The sequence below is a fragment of the Delphinus delphis genome, chromosome 1, assembly GCF_949987515.2.
Source record: "Delphinus delphis chromosome 1, mDelDel1.2, whole genome shotgun sequence".
NCBI classification, from domain to species: domain Eukaryota; kingdom Metazoa; phylum Chordata; class Mammalia; order Artiodactyla; family Delphinidae; genus Delphinus; species Delphinus delphis.
The window spans coordinates 136,435,609-136,457,235 of NC_082683.1; the positions used below are offsets into that span (position 1 = coordinate 136,435,609).

At 48.0% G+C, this 21,627-nt stretch overlaps 1 protein-coding gene across 3 annotated transcripts in view; it reads left to right on the forward strand.

The window, feature by feature from the left end:
• Positions 1 to 21,627, forward strand: part of CACNA1E (calcium voltage-gated channel subunit alpha1 E) — a 296,087-nt gene that overhangs the window by 17,690 nt on the left and 256,770 nt on the right. For all 3 annotated transcript variants that reach the window (XM_060009746.1, XM_060009755.1, XM_060009763.1), the window contains exons 2-3: positions 9,733 to 9,838; positions 10,691 to 10,830. In XM_060009746.1, the coding sequence (XP_059865729.1) occupies positions 9,733 to 9,838; positions 10,691 to 10,830 (246 nt within the window). The remainder of the gene's footprint in view (positions 1 to 9,732; positions 9,839 to 10,690; positions 10,831 to 21,627) is intronic.

Consider the following 21,627-nt stretch of genomic DNA (forward strand, 5'->3'; position numbering starts at 1 on the left):
ACCCAGTGGTCTCAGCCTTGCCCTTCGCGATAACTTAGACGACATCAAAGCCCCCTCTGACAAGCTAGCCCTTCAGATATTTGAAAACAGCTGTGATGTCTCTCTCAAGTCTTCCCTTTCCAAGCTGCGTATACTCAGTGTGTTCAACGTTTTCTCATGTGGTCTGGAGGCTCAGTAGGTGGCTTTGAATATTGGGGTGCAGGTGCAGGGTTTTTAGAGGAAAACGAAAACTTCTCCCAGAGATGATCTGTGGACTTCTTCACAAAAGGCTTTTCATTCTCTTTCTGCATTCAGAGTACCGGCTGAGCCACACGGAGTGAGTGTGGTTGTGGGGTAGGCTACAGTCTTGGGTGTGGTTGCTGACTGCAGCCCACATTCTTTCCCTAAAATGCACGTTGCTGCCAGAATGCTTGATGGGCTTGAATTCATCAGAGTGTCATCAAAACACAGATTCTGATTTCTGAAACAGGTAATTTTCCCACCCCTGTTTTGTTTTCCTTCCAGAGGCTTTTAACGTTCCCCCTTTCTTTCTTCCCTTTTCTGTAGCGTTCAATCATTTGTCTCCTGATCACCAAAACTCTGTGTCGAATGACAGCGTTTTGAGTCCAGGATTCAGTCAGACACACAAAAAGGGAATTTGTTAAGACTTATCCAGCTGACTGTTAGACAAAAGAGAGAAGGAAGCCGGTGCTGTCTGAGTTCCGCAGAATCGCCACTCCCCATCCTTTTGGAATTGGGGCTCGGCTGAGTCTGGAACTGACCTCGGCACGGGTTAACCAGATTGGCAATAATGTGAACTTCCTTTTAGTCATCTTATATAGAGGGCAGGGACAGGGGAGTCAGACGAATGAAGAGTTCAATGCCGCTACACAGCCAGCATTGCAAGGGTAATGCTAGGGGTCTTTGTTTTGGGTAACTGAGTCCACTGACCTCCCTAAGTGAGCAGTGGGACTGTACCGGCAAACAGAAAGCCTCTTTCGGTGGGGTGGGGGGGTCTCTGCCTCTTTGCTGTATTCTCAACGTTGCTTCCTTTGTTTTTCATTCATTAGGATTTAAGTCTTTAGGAGTAGGTGTAATGGCATTTCCATCTTCTTGACAGAGAGAGAGGGAGAGAGGTGTGTTCAGGACTGCCTGTCATACGGTGAATTTGAACAGAGGCAGCTGTTGTCATGGTGATGGCAGGTTGCATCCCACCACCATGGAAACCAAAGTTAAAAAACTAATGTTAAGGCTGGAAGTCACATGATACATTTTTGTTTTGTTTTGTTTTAAAAAAAGAAAAGGGGTTTGGTTTTTCAATCTGTTTTTTGTTGTTTTTTTTTTTTTTTAAGACAAGTTGGGTTTTTTTTTTTTTAAGATGAGAAAAATTCTAGTAAGGAAAGCAATGAGATAATGAAATGGGACAATACGAAGTACGCAGAGCCTTCCACCCCATTTTTCTGCTTGTTAACAGTGCGTTTCTGCTGCCATGGGGGTGGGAAAGGAAGGAGAGATCCAGGATGGATTTCCAGATTTGCAGCCAGAATTGTGTACTCATTCTTCTGTCACACGGGGAAGCACAGGGGTTTAGCCCTCCTGCCCTTCGGTGGCAACGTGTGGTCCACCCTCTGTTGACGAGCCCGGGACAGAGCCTGGAAACCGAAAAATAAGGACTGAGAAAAGAGATGGGAATGCAGTTGAGGGTGTGACTTGCCCCAGAGATGAGAGTGGTTCATACATTGATAAGTTCAGATGCTTAACATTGTTTTTCAGGAAATTGAAAAAAAATTTATCTGTAGCCCCTCAGAACCCCACAGAATACAGTGTCTCTATTTATTCCCTTTTCTGGATGAGTCTTCTTTGGACGCACTGTCCTCCTAGGTCAGCCACGAGAGCAAGTTCAGAGAAGTCCAGGAGGAGCCCATCCAGGAGCACGTTAGCCACGGGGCCGAAGCTCCCTTGGACCGTGGCTAACCTCTGAACCTGGCCTCAGTGGGGCAGGGCTGCGAAGGCTTGCTGAGAGCTGTTAGAAAGCCCTCTTGGCTCAATCTTTTTATCTCATATTTCCTCCTACTTCATGCCACAATCTGGAGAAAAGGTGAAACACCCTTCCAGGAAGGAGAGCTGGCCCCAGGCCTAACAGGGCTGGTTTTAATTTTTTTTTTTCAGTCTGTGAGGCATTGAAGAACTGTACATAGGATGTGTGTGGAAAGGCTAGGAGACAGCTATTCCTGTGAGAATGTCAGCCTCTAGGGAGGGGTGCAGACACTGCATGTGGAAACGATGGTGGTGGCTCTGGCCATGTCTGGCTTTTAGGCCTAAGTCTCATCTCTTCACTATTACTGGTCCCTCCAGGGCAGATGTATTGTTCTCTGCAGCCCAGGCCGGGGGATATGATCTCACCAGCATGATCTCACTGCATTTCCATCAGGGTCTGTAGGAGCCAGAGCCTGACCTCTGTGGCGGTTCAACCCCTCCTGTTCTTAGCCTTGGCCTTGGGTGTGATGAATGTCCCTCCTAATCACTGGGTGAGATTGCATCAGAGCCATCAGGTTCATAAATCCTCCTCTGGGGACTGGTGTTTGGATGTGCTTTGCATGTTCCCAGGAGGGTCTGGGCCAAATGTCTTTGCTTTCTTCCCGGAGGCCCATTACCATAATTTTCTTTTAAATCCTTTATTGCGGTGGGTCTCTTCAATGTCAGCCCATGGCTGCAGACAGCCAGCCCGCTTCCGGAGGCTGTGACCCCTAACAGCTGCTTCCCCCAAAGCTTAGCGCCAGAGCGGTGCTTAAAGATTGATTTAGTAGGAGAATAAAAACGACTGTGCATTTGTGTAGCACCTTACAGTTTTCAAAGGGTTTTAAAAATTTTTTTATTTTATATTGGAGTATAGTTGATTTACAATGTTGTGTTAGTTTCAGGTGTACAGCGAAGTAATTCGGTTATACATATACATGTATCTATTCTTTTTCAGATTCTTTGCCATTATAGGCTATTACAGAGTATTGAGTAGAGTTTCCTGTGCTATACAGCAGGTCTTTGTTGATTATCTATTTTATATATAGTAGTGTGTACATATTCATGTATTATCTTAGACTTTGATCCTTTTGTTGTCCTCCTTTGGTTCTGGGGGAACGGGTGGCTGTGGTTTTCTCTGACTTGAATATCATGTCGGGGTGACTTTTGCATGGAGAGCCATGGCTCTGGTTTCCATTGCCAAGGTACGTTTTCTCCATTGCATTCCACGTCTCGAGGAAGATTCTAATTCTTCTCATATTAAAAAGGCAGCACGAAGGTCTTGGATAGCAGGATTTCACTATTGTTCATATTTAAAATATCCCTTTGGTGTTGTGTTTGAGGGAATCACAGACTAGGCAGCACTCCTCACCCCGTGACGGTTTTTTTTTTTTTTTTTTTTTTGCGGTACGCAGGCCTCTCACGCAGGCCTCTCCCGTTGCGGAGCACAGACTCCGGACGCGCAGGCTCAGTGGCCATGGCTCACGGGCCCAGCAGCTCTGTGGCATGTGGGATCTTCCCGGACCGAGGCGTGAACCCGTGTCCCCTGCATTGGCAGGCGGACTCTCAACCACTGCGCCACCAGGGAAACCCCCCGTGACTGTTTTTGAGTCAACATTCCACTGGTTAGAATGACATTTCTGTGCAGGTGAGGGAGGAGTGGAAGGATGTGCACAACGCTGCCCAGGCTGTCTTCTGAGAATCTTCCATCTCTTAGAATTAGACATCCCTAAACAGGAGGCAGGGATGGACAGGAGGAAAGGAGACAGACCTGCCCGTAGGGGGCGTGCTCTCGGCCTGGGGTGAGGGGTGGTGATGGGTCCTGAGGCCTGCTGCCTCTCAGACTGTGCTGTTCTAGACTCCCCAGGAGTTTACAGGAAGTGCCTAGGTGGCCACAGGCTGCCCCCCACAAAAGCACGTTCTCCATTAGGCCAGGAGTTGGAGAGAGGGCACAGCGTTCCATCTGACTGCCTGTCCCCGGTGGGCCCTCAGCCCTCTGAGCTCTTTCGGTCTCCTCCTTGGTATTCTAGCGTCACAGCTCTGAGAGGAAGCAGCTGAGAGTATAGGGGTCTAAGATCAGCCTCCTGATGGTAGAGAGGTGCATGTTTCCCTGGGGACACCCCAGATTTGCTGCTCGGACCCTAAGTCCTTCCCAGTCCTGTACCTGCACATCAGTCCCTGTGAGGTGTGGATGGGGAAGCTCTGCTGGGTGAGCAAAGGGAGGGCTTAGCTCCCAGGCCAGGCCCCCAGGGCTCTGTTGACAAGCAGAGCCGGTGCCTCCGTGGTAGCCAGTAGCTAGCTGGGAGGGCAGTCCTCTCTCTCCCCTGCCCCAGCTTTCTGGGCTTCAGGAAGGAGATGAACAAATAGCAGGTGTGCAGGCCAAGTCGTGCTGCTCAAATTAGCTGTGTTGCTAAGGAAACAAGTCAACCATTTGAAGGAAGGAGCATTGGGCAAAGGAGATAAATCAATAAGGGATCCTATTTTTATCATTTCCCTAATGATTGTCTTGAAGCTGCGAGATGGGAAAGGGAGTGTTGGAGTGACACAGGCCCTCATTAATGGGCTTAGAGCGAGTAAGGAGTGAAGGGGTATTTGGGGAGATTGCCAAGGAAGTTTATAAAATGAGGCCCCTAGCGAGCAGACAGCGAGACTGATGCAGAGAGAGGCATCTTTGCAGGTTCCAAAGAATTTCCGTGGTCATTTCCTCAGTCGGTCCAGTCCCTTTGTTCTCCTGCATTTGATCCTCTCAGAAATCTTGTGCTGATTTCCATGACCCTCAGGTTGGCATGGGTTTTTGTGTTGGTTTGGATTTTTTTAGAATAGATATAGCTTCAATTGATTTTATAATTATAAATGAATACATGCTCATTATAACACAATGAGTAAAGGAGTAAAGAAGAAATCCTGCTACTCCAAGAAAACTCATTATCCTTCTAGCAAGACAGATGTTTTCCTTTGCTCGTAAACAATTTTTTTTTTACATTAAAGGGGTCTTTTATGCTGGTTTCTTTTTTTGAAGAGCTAATGTGTGTACACGGCATATAGCACACAAAGTTCAAATGGGTGCACTGTGTAGAGAAAGTATGGGTAGCTTTTGTAAGGATAGCTCCGGCTCTGATTTTCCTGTGCTATTAGCTTATGAATTGATTGATTACTTTATTAGTTAAAAACCAGTCATGGGGTGACCGCTGTGTGCTGGACACTGGGGTACAAGAGGTCCCTGGGCAAAAAAGCCCCTGCCCTCAGGCTCCCTCATCAGCTCCATATAATCAAAATCTCAAGCCACAAACAGTACAGACCCCAGGGAGAGAGAGTGTTCTCCAAAATGCCTTTGGTGTCAAGCGCAGAATGTAATGGGAGTCTCTGAATTCCTGGGCAGAAGGCATCAGAGTCCTGAACAGACTTCCATTCTGTTTCATGAGAGGCGTTGTTCTTTGAGGCCTTGCAACGCGGAGCTTCCTTTGACCTTTCCAAGCACATCTTTGCCTAGCCTGCGAGGTGCATCCTTGTGCCCTGTGGGCTGTTACTTGCGGTCCAGGCTCTTCCTCTGGGAGATGTAGCAGAGCCCTTGGGAAGGGGCTTGAACTTCTGTTTCAGGAAGACAGGGAGCGGTGCCCCTGAGTCAGATCCCAAGCTGGGGGCCCGAGCCAGTGGGAGTGACTACAGCCTGGTCTTCGTGACAGCTCCTCAGTGGAGCTGCTGCTCACGGACGGGGATGCCTCCCTTTCATTCATGCCTTGCACTTAACACTGAGTGAGCTCCTACTGTGTGCCAGGAGCTCTGCTGAGAACCACCAGTGGAGAGGTGAACAAAACACTGTCCCTGCTTTCTAGGTATAGTTTCTCGGGGGAGATCAGTATGAGGAAGGATGATAAAATTGTACCATGCAGAGAGCTGTGGGGCACAGGGAGAAGCCTTTACAGACAAGGTGAATTTCACCTCCATCTTGATATATGACCAGAAAGGAGGAGAAAGGCCATTGCAAGAGGAAGCAAAATCACTAAGATGTAAGTGCCCATTCTTTGTGCTTTCTTCAGAAAGGGAAGTGGACAAGAGGTTGAAGGAAAGGGAGTGGCTAGGGCCTGGGCTGAGCCGGGTGTTCTCTCCTGCTCTCCTCTCCTAAAATTTCCCTGTCCCCCTTCTTCCTTTCAGCTAGTCACAGATACACAGAATTCCCATCGTTTCACCTTTACTTCTACACCAAAATTTCACCTCAGATCCTTAATTGCCCCAGACATGAATTCATCCTGAGGTCGAGATGCTCTATAAGGCCTAAAGGGACATCCCTCTCCAGAATATGTGCATTTGAAGTTTTCAAAATTTGCCACGCGGCTTGTGGGATCTTAGTTCCCTGACCAGGGATCGAACCTGTGCCCCCTGCGGTGGAAGCGCAGAGTCCTAACCACTGGACCGCCAGGGAATTTCCTGAGGTTTTCAGAATTTCAAGCCAAAGGATCACTGCTCTGAGTGGGTCCTTAGCCATCAGACTGCAGGCAGAGGATTTGAGTCGGGAGGATGTGGGAACGGGGTCTTCTCAGAAACTGAACTACCAAGGCCTCACCTAGATTCTAGCCCCCTGGGCCATAGGTGGTACCATTTGTTGCGCCCTCATGAATTCTCGGCCCTCCAGACACCTGTCTGGCCACAGGAAGTCTGGCTCGTCAGCCTTTCTCCTGCACTGAGCGCCCTTCATGGTAATGGCCAAGGAGCTAGCCCTGTGTCCCTCAGAAGCCTCATCTATCTGCACCTGGACATTCTGGGCTAGGTGAGCTTACCGGTCCTAGCAGGGAGCTGTATGCTTAGACTGTCTGGCCAGGAGGATACAGGTGTGGAAGTGGGCATGAGGAATGGGGCGACAGAGGGGCTGCAGCAGCCCAAGTGGGCATTGCTGGGTGGAAAGCCTTGGAGGTGCACAGCCAGCGGGAGCTGCCTTGCCTGAACGTCAGCAACTAAGAGCTCCTTTACTTTTGAGTCTGCGCTTGTCCCTCGAAGGTGTTCAGGAGAAGAAGCCTGTCCCCCCAGTAGATCAATGAGAGTGCGCGACATCTGCAGCTTGAATGTGAGCATGCGTGTCCCCGGTCCTGCTTCCCAGGTCACGTGCTGGGCCCCTTGGACCTGCCCAGTAGCCTTCTGAACTTGTGTGGGACCTTCCAGCCATGGCAAAGGGCTGGCCAAGCCTGACACTTTGTGAATATTTTTGTTAGAGACCAGGACAGGGCGTGAAGTGGGAGAGGCATTAATTTCACTCCCGTCAGAGCCGCCATCCTCGCATCCCCCGGACCCTTGGGAACTGTCCGTGAGCTCTGCCCTTTGTATCAGGGCTCCCCAGATGTGTTCCTATGAACAGAATCCCCAGGAGAGATGCTCTGACAGCAGGGTTATATGGTGAAGAAGTTTGGGAGTGCTGTGTCCTGTTCCCAGCCCCCTTTGGGGGAGGGGTGCATGCTGTGTACAAGAGTATTAAAGGCTGCAAGCACCCTGCTGGGAGGACACCTGCTCACCTTGACCGAACCCAGGCTTTCCCTCATTTGTTTGACTGCAAGTCCTTGTAGCACTAGTATCCTGTGGCCTGCATCTTAGAAACATGTCCCAAGTACCCTTCACTTCTTTTGCCATTTGTCATTGGCTTGCTGTCGTGTTCTTGGTTCCCTATCTGTACCGATTCCCTAGGGATGTTCTCAGGAAAGGGCATGGATTCCTGGGCCTCCACTTCTGCCATGTTCCCGTCTTCATTTTACCATTCGGGTCTGGGGAATTCTGGGTGTCTGAACCAGGCCAAGGACAGGCTAGCCTATTCAGAGGGCTTACGGGACACCAGATCCTGGCGCGGTCCTGGTCATCCTGCACTTGTTCAGAGCGCTGGATTAGAGCCCATGATGGGACGGAGGAGAACTCCCCCTGTGCTTGGTGGGCACTGGTACCCCTGGGCGAGCTGTGTGTGGGGACTTGTCACAAGAAAGTAGGCTTGTTAGTGCGGTGGGCATCTCTGGTGTGTATTTGCTGGCATGTTTAGCTCTCAGGGGCCATGCTCGGTGCCCAGAAGGACGGAAGGAGGAAGAGTGGCGAGGTGTGCTGGGGGACTTTGCGTGTGGTGAGGCTCCCCTCTGACTGAGAGGGTTTCAGCCAGCACAGTAGGGTATGGGGGCAGGAGGCTGGCTCTTGAGGTCCTCTGAGCCCCATCCATCCAGTTTTCAGACCCGGTGGCTGGGTCCTAGAGGCCAGCAGAGCTGTCCCCAGGGTATGAGTCCCGTGTGAGTGTTGGGGTGTGTGGGAAGGGAGGGTGGCCAGCTGCTGGAGAATGGGCTGTGACTCAGGGCTGCATGGGGGCAGGGGGCGGGGAGCGGTGCTGCTAAGTGAGAATGAATAGTTCTGGAGGCTCGGATGCGGCCGGCCATCTCACCCCCTGAAGCCTCCCATTCCAGCACCAGGACTAGAGCAGCCGCTGGGGCAGCTCACATCTTGCACGTACCACCTCTGCCCTAACCCCTCTCAGAGATGCCGCGAGTGCTTCTTTGCCACTGATGTTCACCGGCACACATGTCCTGGTGGGGATGGGGAGGCATGGGGGCGTGTTTATGATTTGCCCTCCTTCTGTACTCCCTAGGGAGGGCTCCGGGCCCTACATCCTACACAGCCAGCTTGAATGTGTGGGGAGACAAGATCCCTTCCCTTCCCTCCGCTTTATCCGACTTACTACTCATCTCTCCCGCCTGGATTCCAGAAACTGCCAGATCCCAGGTTGCTCAGCAAGACCAGTGGCAACCGCTCACTTCTGTCTGTCACAGCCATAGTTATAGAACGAAATCCCACGTGCAGAGTGATCCTGGAGCCGGTGATTCCCTCTCTCTTTTCTAGAAGTCCCCCTCTCCTGCCTTCCCCTGGGCTTACGGCACAACCTTTCTGCGGAAGTCAGGGATGCTGGCACTCGAATCGTAGTCCTGTTTTTCAAAAAGTCGCAGGGAGCCCACTCACCTGTGTTCAGAAAAATGCAACAGAAAACGAAGCCTGAATTCATTATCCATTCTTTTGTAGTTTGATTCCTAGAGGCCCCGACTTTGCTGCCCTGAATGCAGACTAATGATTTGTCTGTCTGTTTCTTATAGATGTAGACGCTTAGGAGAAAGTAAGGTGGGACAAAGCCAGTTTCTCCTGGCCCCATTATAGATTTTCCTGAATTGGGTATTAAAAGAAAAGGGAGCTCATGGAGAGAATTGTTCCTTTTCCAAGGGCTCTTCTTCTATTCATTCGAGCAGAGGTTCTAGAAGAGGGCACTACAGACGTGATTCCCCGAGGCAGCAACGAACAGCCACAGCTGGATCCTTGCTGAAACATCATTATACAGTCCAGTGGTTTGAAGACTGAGAAGAACGGGGAGCCTGCAACAGCATCAGTGTTTCTTCCTCCCTTCGTCCCACTTCCCTTTTTAGTCCTGGTTAATTCCTGGATATGTCACTGAATTCACTAAGTATCTGGAGTGTCTACCGTATGTCTAATATATTATTTATTGGCTACACTCTTTTCTTGAGAAGATACTTTGTGTTCAGAGCCTAATCAGAAATGGTTACAGTTCCACATGCTAAGGACATCCACTGTCCTACCTGCCTGTTTGCTCACACCAGTCATGCAGACTGCGCACGGTGTGGCTTGATAAAGTTTGTGTGTTGATGTACACAGCCATCTTGGCGGCTGTGTCCCTCTCTCTTCGGTGAATCTGTTTCTTAACTCCTCCTTTCCCACGCCGTTTGAGTACATGATCTTGGCCACCATCATTGCCAACTGCATCGTCTTGGCCCTGGAGCAGCATCTTCCTGAGGATGACAAGACCCCAATGTCCCGCAGACTGGTAGGTGCCTCCTTCCTTCTCATCTTTCTTTCCCCCTGTTCTTCCTCTTGCCTGGGTCCCTTCTCCTTTGCTTCTTCACCTGGCTCCCTTCCCTTCTGTACAGTTCTGTGAGTTTGTTCTTTGTCGAGGGACAAGTTGGTAACAAGTCCCATTGGGATACATAAAGACAAGAGGACTGACCTTTGAAATTCCTGCTCCCAGGAAGTTCTGTGTATACACTGCATGGAAGCCAGGCAAGGAGAAAGGGAGGACACGGGGTCCACACACACTTCTCTCCTCTTTCTGAGGGACTTTGGGAGTGAGAGGAAGAGGGAGAGTAAAGGAGAGAGCGTGAAGGATGCTCAAAGCCTACGTGCATTCACTGTTCTGAACTTCCTAAACGTTTGTCCGTATTCTCTATAAAGAACTCATCCATGTGTCTAAAGTATTCCCTCTAAAGAGGGCAAACAAAATGCCTGAAATCCAAATGTACGGGTAGGTGGCTCCAGCCTGATAATCCATGGATGGAAAGAACTCTTAAGCCTCCAACGTAAGTGAAGGCCAGCAGTGGGAAAGCTGACCCCTTCAAGGCAAAGCCAGCACCGCTGGCCATTGTCGTGGGAGGATGGCCGGTCCTGGGCATGAGACCCGCATCCATCCATTTCTGCAGCTGGCTTCCCTTGCTCTTGTGCTCTCCGTGAGTCCCGCAGCACCCTCACCTGTACCTGGGGCTGGCTCAGTGCAGACGTCCAGGTGTCCTGTAGGAGAGAGGAAATGTCAGAGCAGAGAGGATAGCTAGCCAGGGGTGCCTTGGCCTGTGTCTCATGAAGCACAGTCCTCCTCTCACCAGCACCCCTGTTCTTCATCCCACAGGAGAAGACAGAACCGTATTTCATCGGGATCTTTTGCTTTGAAGCTGGGATCAAAATCGTAGCCCTGGGGTTCATCTTCCATAAGGGCTCGTACCTCCGCAATGGCTGGAATGTCATGGACTTCATCGTGGTCCTCAGTGGGTGAGTCCTCTTCCTGTCTCGTCTTTGTGTGTGGAGGGGCCTGTGGGGTGAAGAAGCGGCTGGTGCGAGGAACCTGGGGGTGGGAAGGCAGAATTCGGTGGAGGAAGAAGTTCAAGGGTGAGATTCCCACGGGGCTGAGCCATAGATGAGCCACCTGCAGGGGGGTGCGAGGACTCTGGAGACGCACGTGGCATTCGGCAGAGGCCGTGGACCCAAGGTCTGGCCGCTGCTGCTTCTGGTTTCCCATTCTGTGTTTGGCTAGGGATGCAGAGACGTTTCCAAGTGAGTCTTTTCACTACAGCAAGCGGCACCCCCCCACCCAAAATGGGCCAGAAGATGCCATTAGGTGCAGTTTTCTTCTGGAGGTTGGAAAAGACTCCAAGTATATTTTTTGAACTGATAATTGAGACTCGTGTCCTGACAACAGAATTCTTTATGATTTACAGATTTATACATATTTATTATACGAGGAGGTGTAAAACTGAATCACACGAAAATGTCTGACAACGCATCCCTTTGGAAATTAACATAGTAATACTGCGTTGTGTCATAAGCAGCATATATGATGGCAGTACATTTAGTTAAATATCCGATAGTCATTCTTTTGTAAATGAATATCGTATACCTATACTGGGGTTGATCCAGCGCTGTTGGCAGCCTATGCAATGGACCTTGGGACTGGTGATGATGGGCATTGCCTCCCTGGGCTTCTGTGGCTTCTTGTGTGTCTTTGTATCAGGTTGCTCTTGGTACCTGCAGGGGAGGGGAGTAGTCCAGGCCAGGTGGGTCCTGTGTGGGTGTGGCAGCAAGGGGTGTGGCGTGGAAATTCCCTTACCCGGCTGCCCAGTTGTTCAAACCCGTGAGGACAAGATGAGAGTGGAGTAGAAAAGTGAGGAGTGGGGAGATAGGAGCTACCATTATGATTTACCAAAGGCAGAGGGGAGCAAAGAGGACCTTCACCCCCCACCCCACACCCAGGGAAGAGCCAGAGGAGTGGGCGTAGGTAAAATCTGACAAGAGTGAGTTTGAGACTATTTGCATCTCTTCATTATGTCTTCTGCAATAGACATAATCCTCATATGTTTAACCTTCATGTCAACTGTGATTAAGTGAAGGGGAAAAAGTTGAAGGGGCAATTGACTAGAATGTATAAATGGAAGCTCCCGAGCATCGAACCCTTTAATATAGGGAACAGATAAGTAGACGGAGATGACTCTTTATGTTCAAAAACGTCTGTTGCCTTACAAAAGGATTTTCTGAAGGTTATTTTTCTAAAAGAAGATTCTACGACTGCATTTAAAATGTGATTTAGTGTATAAAGATACACCTTCTGCATAGTGTTTCAGAAGTACATGGTCCAAGACTGCAGTACACCTGGATGATGTTTTGTGGGGTTTTCTCCCCACCTTAACTGAAGTATGATTGAAAAATAAAAATTGTATATATTTAAGGTGTACAATGTGATGATTGGATATATGTATACATTGTAAAATGATTACTGCCATCGAGCTAATTAATACATCCGTCACCTCTCATAGTTACTTTTTTTGTTGTATTTTGGTGGTGAGAACACTTGACGTCTACACTTTTAGCAAATTTCAAGGATGTTATACATTATTATTTACTATAGTCACCATGGTGAATACTAGTTCTCCAGAACTTATTCATCTGTAGCTGAAAGTTTGTACCCTTTGATCAGTATCTTCCCTTTTCCCCTACTCCCAGCCCCCGGTAACCACCATTCCTTCCTCTGTTACTATGACTTCAGCTTTTAAAAAAATTAGACCTCACATAGAATTGAGATCATGCAGCATTTGTCTTTCTCTATTTCACTTCACATAATATCCTTCATGTTCATCCATGTTGCAAAGGGCAGGATTTACTTCTTTTCAAAGGCTGAATAATATTCCTCTGTGTGTGTGTACCTGTATCACGGTTTCTTTATCCATTCACTCATCGATGGAAATTTAGGTTGTGTCCATATCTGGCTATTGTGACTAATGCTGCAAGGGACATGGGATTGTAGCTATCTCTTCAAGATAATGATTTCATTGTCTTGGATATATATCCAGAAGTGAAATTCCTGGATTATATGGTAGTTCTATGTTTAATTCTTTTGAGGAAGTTCCATACAGTTTTCCATAGTGGCTGCGCCAATTTACGATTCCCCCAACAACGCGCAAGGGTTCCTTTTTCTCCACATCATCACCGACAATTGTTATCTTTTGACTTCTGCTAATAACTGGGTGATGTTTTAAATGTCCCTAAAATAAATAATATATACTCTACAGGTAATCCCCAACTTACGATGGTTTGACGTATGATGTTTTGACTTTCCGATGATGTGAAAGCAATGCGCGTTCAGTAGAAACTGTACTTCGAATTCTGAATTTTGATCTCTTCCTGGGCTAGCGATAGGCAGTATGATACTCTCTTGTGGTGCTAAGCAGCAGCAACTACAGCTCCCAGTCAGCCCTGAGGTCACGAGGATAAACAACCGATACACTGACAACCATTGTATACCCATACAACCATTGCGTTTTCACTTTCAGTATAGTATTTAAATAACATGAGATATTCAACACTTTCTTAAAAAATAAGCTTTGTGTTAGGTGATTTTGCCTAACCGTAGGCTAATGCAAGTGTTCTAAGAACGTTGAAGGTAACTCGGCTCAGCTGTGATATTCACTAGGTTAGGTGTATTAAATGTTTCCAGCTTATGATGGCTTTACCAGGGTGTAACCTCATTGTAAGTCAAGGAAGATGTGTACAGTAAAAGGCCTGAATGAGTCTGAGTCATTTTAGAAATATGATTCTGTCTAAAAGAAGAGGACTGTAATGTATATGGACTATATGCTATAATTGCGTGAATTCTTGGTCTCATTGAGGCCTATGCGTGTCAGAGGCCATTTGAAATTTCTCGTCTAGTCTTATTTATTTTTATTTTAAACTATTCTATGTTCATTAAGGAAAATTTGGAAAATACAGAAAAATCAAAAGAAAAAAAACAGTCACTGATTAAGAAAAATTCCTGATTATTTTGTGGTCTTTCCTTCCATCCCCTTTAATGCTAAGCTCTCCTTTCAATGCCTGTAATTGCGCTACCTTTTCTCAGTATAGTATGGGCATAGTACATATTACTCCATATTTTGGTAAAAATCTGTAAGGACTGATCAGCAGTTTGTTAAATAGATGTACCGAGCTTACTTCTCCATGTTTGCAATTATCTGAGACTTAGGTTGCTTTCTGGTTTTGGCTATTATAAATAATTATTAAAGATACTCAATGTACATCTTTTGGATGTCACATTTTAAGAGACATTTGATAGGTTGAAGTACTTCTAAAGGAGAATCTGCCTTTCTGGGGTGGGGCCTGGGAACTAGGATGGGTGAGGGAAGGTAGAGGAAATGGGCCAGCCATTTGATGGGACGAGAGAAGGCTGGTGGGAGCCATAAGCACTGCCTTCAAATGAGGGTTGCCAGGTGGTTGAAGGGGCAGATTTGCAGAGTCCTTTGTCAGCATGGCCAAGAAGGCCCTCTGTGTCCTCACCTGCGTGTGTGGGGTGCACACGAGTGCGCGCAGGTGCTGAGCCCTTGGCCAAGTCACTTGTTCTCTCTGCTCTCTCTCCCCCCAGCCCGGGCATCTCCCATGCTTAGTGGCTCTTCAAACTTTGCTGAAAGGTGACTGCTGTCCTTCTGAACCAATAGGACTTTGCCCCTGTTCTTCCTGCACCTACTCATTCTTTCTCTCCGGGGAGAGGGCTTGGCACTCTTGAGATCCGAGCTCAGGGTTGCGGTTCTACCCCGCAGGAATGGGTAATCAGATGTTGTCTTCTGTTCACACGATGCTTTCATCTTCCACATTGCTTGGCTTCTAAAATGCATATTTCTCCTGCTGGAGCATCTCTAAAATCAGCCCGTGTCCTACAATCATGGCATGATATAGTTTAATTGACAGCATTTGTCTTTCATCGTAGTAAATAAAACCACGGGGCATCTTAAAACTGTTGGGGTCTTAGATGCAGTGAATATGTTGTAATACCAGCCCAGGGAAGCAGGCAGATCAGGCTTTAGATAGGAGTCATCCAGTACTCAGAGAGGTTAAGTGCTCAGTCCAAGACCACCAGCTCCTTGACAGCAGATACAGGAGTTGGAACTGTGCCCTTTGACCCAAGCCTGGTGTTTTACCTCTGCCCGGTGCAACCCCTCCTTTAGGCTTCCTGACACCTGCCCCTGCAGCAGCCCGTGCTGGCTGCTCTGACTTCTTACCTCAGCTCCAGGTGTCACCTCACATCCGCCACCGGCGCACAGGAGGAGTGACAGGTACTAGAGCAGGACACCGCCTCAGACTGAGGCCGTACAACTTCTCAGCTCTCAGTGTGTGATGGGAGGTGGAGGGGTGGGGCCCTGAGGTGCCAGACAGCTGGCTCAGCCAGAGACCTTCCATCACTGCCTTTTGCTCAGAGATTGGGAGACCTGGGCCACCACATTCTGCCTGTACTCTCGACCTTCTAACCTTTAGAATTCTTAGGTCTGTAAGCTGAGGGAGTTCCATGGTTCAGAAGGTTAATTTATGTACATTATTCATCTAATCCTCATAATCCCCAAAATGGGATCTCGTTATCCCTGTTTTATAGATGAAGAAACCGAGGTTTAGAGAAGGTATGTGATATACTAGGAGGTACTAGAGCTGGGACTTGAGCCTGTATCTTCTGGATCCAAGTTCCTTCTTCAATGCTCATTTCCCCACACCATCAGTGACCTCACAACCTCACAGGCTCTGTGGTTCTGTAGCTCTGTGATTGCATGTTCCTTTGGTCCCCTTGAAGCAATGTGGAATGGGCTCAGGAAGTGGCATAATCAGGCAGATGTCCCTGACCCAGAGCTGAGGCTTCACCTTGAAGAGGACCAGAGCCCCATGTGTCCATTCTAAGACTTCTCTCTGTGGGCTTGGAATACAATCAACTCCCTGCTCTGTGGTTAAGAAAGCACGTTACTTAACTCTCATGGTTTAATACATAAAAACTGAACCCGAAGTTCCAGCTTGTTTCATTAATTGGCCTGTTCATTCATTCATTCACCCATCCATCCCTTCATTTATTCAACAAAATGTGTATTGTTGAATACTCAAGCAAATTCTGGGACTGAGAAACACCAAGGTTAATGTATTCTCATTTCTTCTAAAAGACAGTGGAATTTGCTATTCTTTTAACAAATTCTTACCTTACATAACTTGGAATCTCTCTTGTACTGGTAACAATTCAAGAGATGCTATTTCTAACCATTTGTTAGGCCATCTGGAGAATTCTAAATTACTCGAAGTCGCTATTATATATTAGTCTTAATAATAAGTCATAGGGCTTCCCTGGTGGCCCAGTGGTTGAGAGTCTGCCTGCCGATGCAGGGGACACGGGTTCGTGCCCCGGTCCAGGAGGATCCCACATGCCGCGGAGCGGCTGGGCCCGTGAGCCATGGCCACTGAGCCTGCGCGTCTGGAGCCTGTGCTCCGCGGCGGGAGAGGCCACAACAGTGAGAGGCCCGCGTACCGCAAAATAAATAAATAAATAAAATAATAATAAGTCATAGTCCCTGGAATAGATGGACAATGATAGCGGAGGATGAGAACTCAAAGGTACTCCTAACCCATGGGTAGGAGCAGGGAAGTGAGGGCCAGGACTGTGTCTTTGAACCCTATTCCTGTCTGTGCCTGGTCAGAGTAGGTACTTAATAAATGCTAGTAGAATGGAATCACTTGTTCCATCCCAGATTGTCTTGTCACCGATAGGATACAAAGGAGAGTGCTGGGGGCAGCCTGGGGCTGGCAGTGTGGAGGGGTTGCCTATTCCCAGTCCTGCCTCTTGGTCCGGCTGAGCCAGGCAGTACCTACATCTCTCTCATGTAGCTATGACTCAGCCTGGCTGCTCACATCCTGATCACTTTATTAGAGAAATGAAAGCTGGGAACTCAGCCTCTAGGTGAGTAAAATATTGGGCTTCATATCATTTGGGCCTATTTACTAGGTTCGCAGTGTTACCTTTTGGGAATTGCTTCCTGGGTGTTGGGTGCAGGGTTGGGGTCAGGGCTGAATATTGAAGACCCAACTTCCTAGAGGTGGCTGTGGGTTGGGGGAGGCGTATGGAGAAAGAAGCAGAAGAATGCCTCACCTGGCATTTGCCATGTAATGAAAGCTTCCATCTATTGAGCTATATTGCAAAGACTACATTTCTATCTATATCTGTATCTGTATCTATATCTATATCTATATCTTTATCTATATCTATACCTATTGTTCAGAACATGCTTTACTATAGTTTTGCCAGCTTTTCTGGGGGAGCTGACCTGTTTTGACTATTTTCTTAACTGCAAGAACATGGGTACAAACTCTGAAGAGTGGGCAAGTGTATCTGAGCCTGGGGCTCTGCCTCCTTCCTCTACCAAGACCATCACCCCAGGGCCCAGGTGATCACCTGTCCCTCTGTCTTCCTTCAAGTCCTTGAAGGGACATTGTCTTCCTTCAAGTCCTTCAAGGGACATTGTTGACGACCCACAATGTGCCAGGCACAGTGCTAGATGTGGGTGGGGCAGGGCTGAGTGTCCCCACCAGGAGGCCGCATGTCGTGAAAACCCAGAAGAAGGGCATCCAACCTAGCTCTGGGGACTGGGGCAAACTTCCTGGAGGAAGTAACATTGAAACTGGGATGTGAGGGGTAGGCTGTTAGGACTTAGACAAGGAAGGAGAAGAGCTTTTCTGGGAGAAAGAATGCTGCATACAAATCCTTGAAGCTGAGAGAGAGCACGCAGGATGCTTCTGGAGAGTTGGCCAGTGGAACAGTGAGCGATGCTCGCAGAGAGGTCAGCAGGGGCCAGCCGAGGCCGTGAGGAGGAGCTTGTACCGTAGCCAGAAGGCAGTGGGGAGCCACTGAAGGCATTGAGCAGGGGTGGAATGATTAGTTCTAACTCAGTGCTGGATGCTGCACAGGTCTTTGTCATCCTGGAATTAACGCTGAGCAAAGGGCATGGAAAGGAGAGGGAAGCCATAGCTATACCCTTAGTTGCAGTTTGGGAGGAGGTGCATCACCCAGCAGGGAAAAGAAGGATGAAGGGAAGAGGGGACGGGGAGGAGAAGAGCCTGAGGAGATGCTGCAGAAGAGCTGGGAGCTGCTATTGGATGTCCCCAGCTTCTCACCAGTGGCACAAGCAGAGCCTGTTGGTAGGAGGACGGTATCTGGAGCTAAATATACATCGGTAGGTATTTTTAGAGGGTTTCTGTAAGGAGGCTGCCCTAATACACGAGTTTCCCGAGCAGCTAAAGATCGAGGAAAGCACAGTTTTCCTTCTCCAGCACCGTCTCTCCAGTGCTGAGAATGTGCGGGAGGTGTTGCGAACGCAGCCCCGGGGCCCCCAGCCCAATTTAAATCTCTGTGGTAATAGTATGATAACGCTTGGTATTTATATAGCATCTCCGTGCCAGTGAGCCTGGTGAGATTTTACAGACCTGGCTTTTACTCATCCTCTCTGCTCTAAGTGGGCGAAGCAGGAAGGTGGGGAGCAGGGAAAGGCTGGGTAGAGGGAGGAGACATTGGAGCTTGTCCTTTCAGAGACGGGGAAACTGAGGCTGAGTGAGGTGATATGGGGGGGCTGGGAGCTACTCAGAAGACCCGAGTCAGTAGAAGGAGACCAGGTCTTCTGTACCTTCATGCTGCCGTGGGGGTGCTTCGCTAGTCCTTAAGCTCCGCCTGCTTCTCAAGTGCTCTCTCCCAGCAGAGTTGGTGGCTGCTTGTCTGAAAGACCTCCACCTCCTCACAAGCTCCTCGTTCATTTCTAGCTTCACTTTGGGGGAACACAGCTGCTACTTGCAGCATCTCCATTTGTCAGAACATTAGTTCTCTTTTAATTCCATTTCCCTCCAGATGGGTGCATGATGGAAAAGATAGAGTTAGGATATGGAATTTGGATTCAGGGGAGAGGTAGGCAGAAGGCAAAATGTGGAGCTTGGAGGTCTCTTCTTCACTCTGTGCTAATGATAAACCCAGTTCTTTCAGGGAGACCCCAGATGAGAGTCCCAGGTAGTAGTTGACAGGCAGTTGAGCTGGGGTTGCTCCTTGGGTGGGAGATCATTTCTTCTTACATAGGTACTCTATCCTTTTTCTGTATTGAGAGTCATCGATGATTCATTCTGCAGGTATTTATTGACTACTTACTGTGTTCTGGGTGTAAGACATTGCTGTTGGGATGGTTTCTCTTTCCTGAAACATTGCTTCTTGTCGCCTCCATTGACTGATAGAAGCTCAAACTGGAGAGAACTGAGTGGGGGCCTGAATTGGTCTTGGTGTCAACAAGGGGGAAGGAAAGCCAGAGCAAGTGGAGGAAGGTCCAGACCCCCCGGGTGGTTTGGTTTCAGAGTATTTTTCTGGCTTTATATTCATTCAGGGTAACAAAGGGAAAGAAATGATGGCCAGATGCTTTCTAAGCCAGACCACCGCCCTGGGCCTGGAGCTGCCGTTGGAAGGCTGTTAAGTGCATACAATCTTAGGCATGTGCACGACTGTGTGTGGAAGAGCGCAGCAGGGGTGAAAATTCCAAGGCAGGATTGCAAAGCAGAGATGGCTATAGCATAAATGTTCATTCTCTAAATTTACAAGGGAGACTTGAGAATTAAAGGGAGTGTTTACATTTCCATTCTGTGGGTGATACACGTTTCCTCCTTTGGATAGAGCTTTTGTGCACTTCTGTCTGTACTGTAAATATAGTCCACAGTTCAGTGTGAAATGCGAAATGCAGCAGTACTATTCAATGTATGATTCCCTGAAGTCAGAAAATAGCAGGTGTGAGGAGTGCAGAGTGGTTAAGACAGGAAGCAGTGCAGATGCTGAAAGGAAAAAGAGGGTGTGCGGGGCTTAAGGAGAACATATAAAGGAAGCTTAAGTCTGAGGTTACTAAAACTTAACCAACAAATTTTAGACCTGGGGGAATGATAAGTTTGTCCCACTTTCTGTATTTATTATTTCTCCCAGAAGAGAAAACTGAGACCCAAGTGGCTAAGCCACGTGTCCAGGGTCTTAGAGCTGGAACGTGGTGAGCGGGGACTTGGATACTGGTTTGTTAACTCCAAATCCAGGACTTGGTCGCAGTTATGCGCTATGCTCCCCGGCAGTCACACACACACACGCAACTTATATGGAAACATAGTTTAGTTTAGCGGACTAAATGATTTCAGGGGCCCTGCGTCCTGGTCCTGACGCTGATATGCATTCTCTTTCTGATACCTCAGTGTGATCCTGGGTGGTACCTAAACCATCTCAGCTTTCCTCATGAAACGTCATTTATGAGATGAAGGTAGCACCTGCACGAGCTGCCTCACCAGGTCTTGTGACAAACAAATACAGTAACGACGATGCTGATGCCGGTGATGATGGCTCCCATTTTACCAGGAGCTCACATGTCTTATTTTAAATGTGGAAGCCTTCATACACTATTGTCAGCCCTTGCATATATCATTTTAAGTAGAGAAACATAAATCAAGGCAAATATTATCTCCGATTTGCGGATGAGGAATTCAGAACTCAAAGAGGCTGTCACGTGCTCAGGGCCAAACACTGACTAAGGGGAGGGATCGGCATTTTCATCGTATTATCAGCAGTTCTAAAGCCCGTGTGACGTCTACCGTACAGCACAGCCGCCTCAGCAAAAGTGTTTGGGAAGACAATAAAGCAAAATACGAAATCAGTGAGCAGAAATACTTTGCCGCCCAGGTCAGTGATATAATGAAGATAAATGTTAAAATACACATAAAGCACGTTGAGTGCCTTTTGAAAAAGAGGTTTAAAAATATTCAAAATACTGTAGTTCTGTAGCTCATTCAGAATAGGCATTGACCTCCATAAAAGTTGCAACTACAAAGACAAGTTTCACCGCAACTTACTGCAAATTCCAAGGCTGTGGCTGATTTAAAATTTCCCATTAGTTGTCATTTTGCTTCAAGGCAGAAGTACTCCAGACTGAACGTGAGATATATCTCATTTCCTCTTAGAAGTATCTAATTTTATCAGAACGAGTCAAATCCTTCTACGGTTATTATCAACAACAGCAAAGAAATTCCAAGTAAAAGCGGAAACAAAGGCCTTCATTTTTAGCCTTATCAACAATGAAAATATTACATTTTTCCATATTCTTACTTTTATTTTTTTAATATTCCGTGTCTTTGTCTTCATCTTCTGGCCTCCCGCTTCACACAAACACAAGTCAGAAGGCACTGCTACAGTGCTACAAAGGAAGGCTGAAGAGGATGCCCTTTTCCCCCCAAGGAGGAATGTCCCATCAGAAGGATTGTGCACAGAACTCTCGTCCTCGCTCTGAGGAGAGTTGACAGGAAAGGCTGAGTTCTGATGTCCTTCCCCTTGTCTTTCATTTCCTTCCGTCTCGGCTGCCACTATTCTGTCAGGAGCCTGGGCCTTGGTGACAGAATGCTTAGGAGAGGAGCTCAAGGTCATGGCTTTTCTCCCTGGCCTCAAACTCTGGGACAGTGACTGGGAGGCAGAGTGACAGGTGTGGCTGCTTCACACTTCAGATGACATTTGCGGTGAAGTCTCATGATGTACGTCACTGTGGGCGGTTCCATGCATCTCACCTCCTCCCCCATCAACCCTGTAGGGCCAGGAGGGTCCTTGAGGAGTCGTTCCTTAGTCTAGGACCACATGAGTGGCCATGGAGAGCTGCAGCTGAAACAGAACTGGTTTGGGGTATCTTTGCTGTTGAGACTTAATCAAAACTGTGGGTGAGGGGTGATGACCAGAATGAT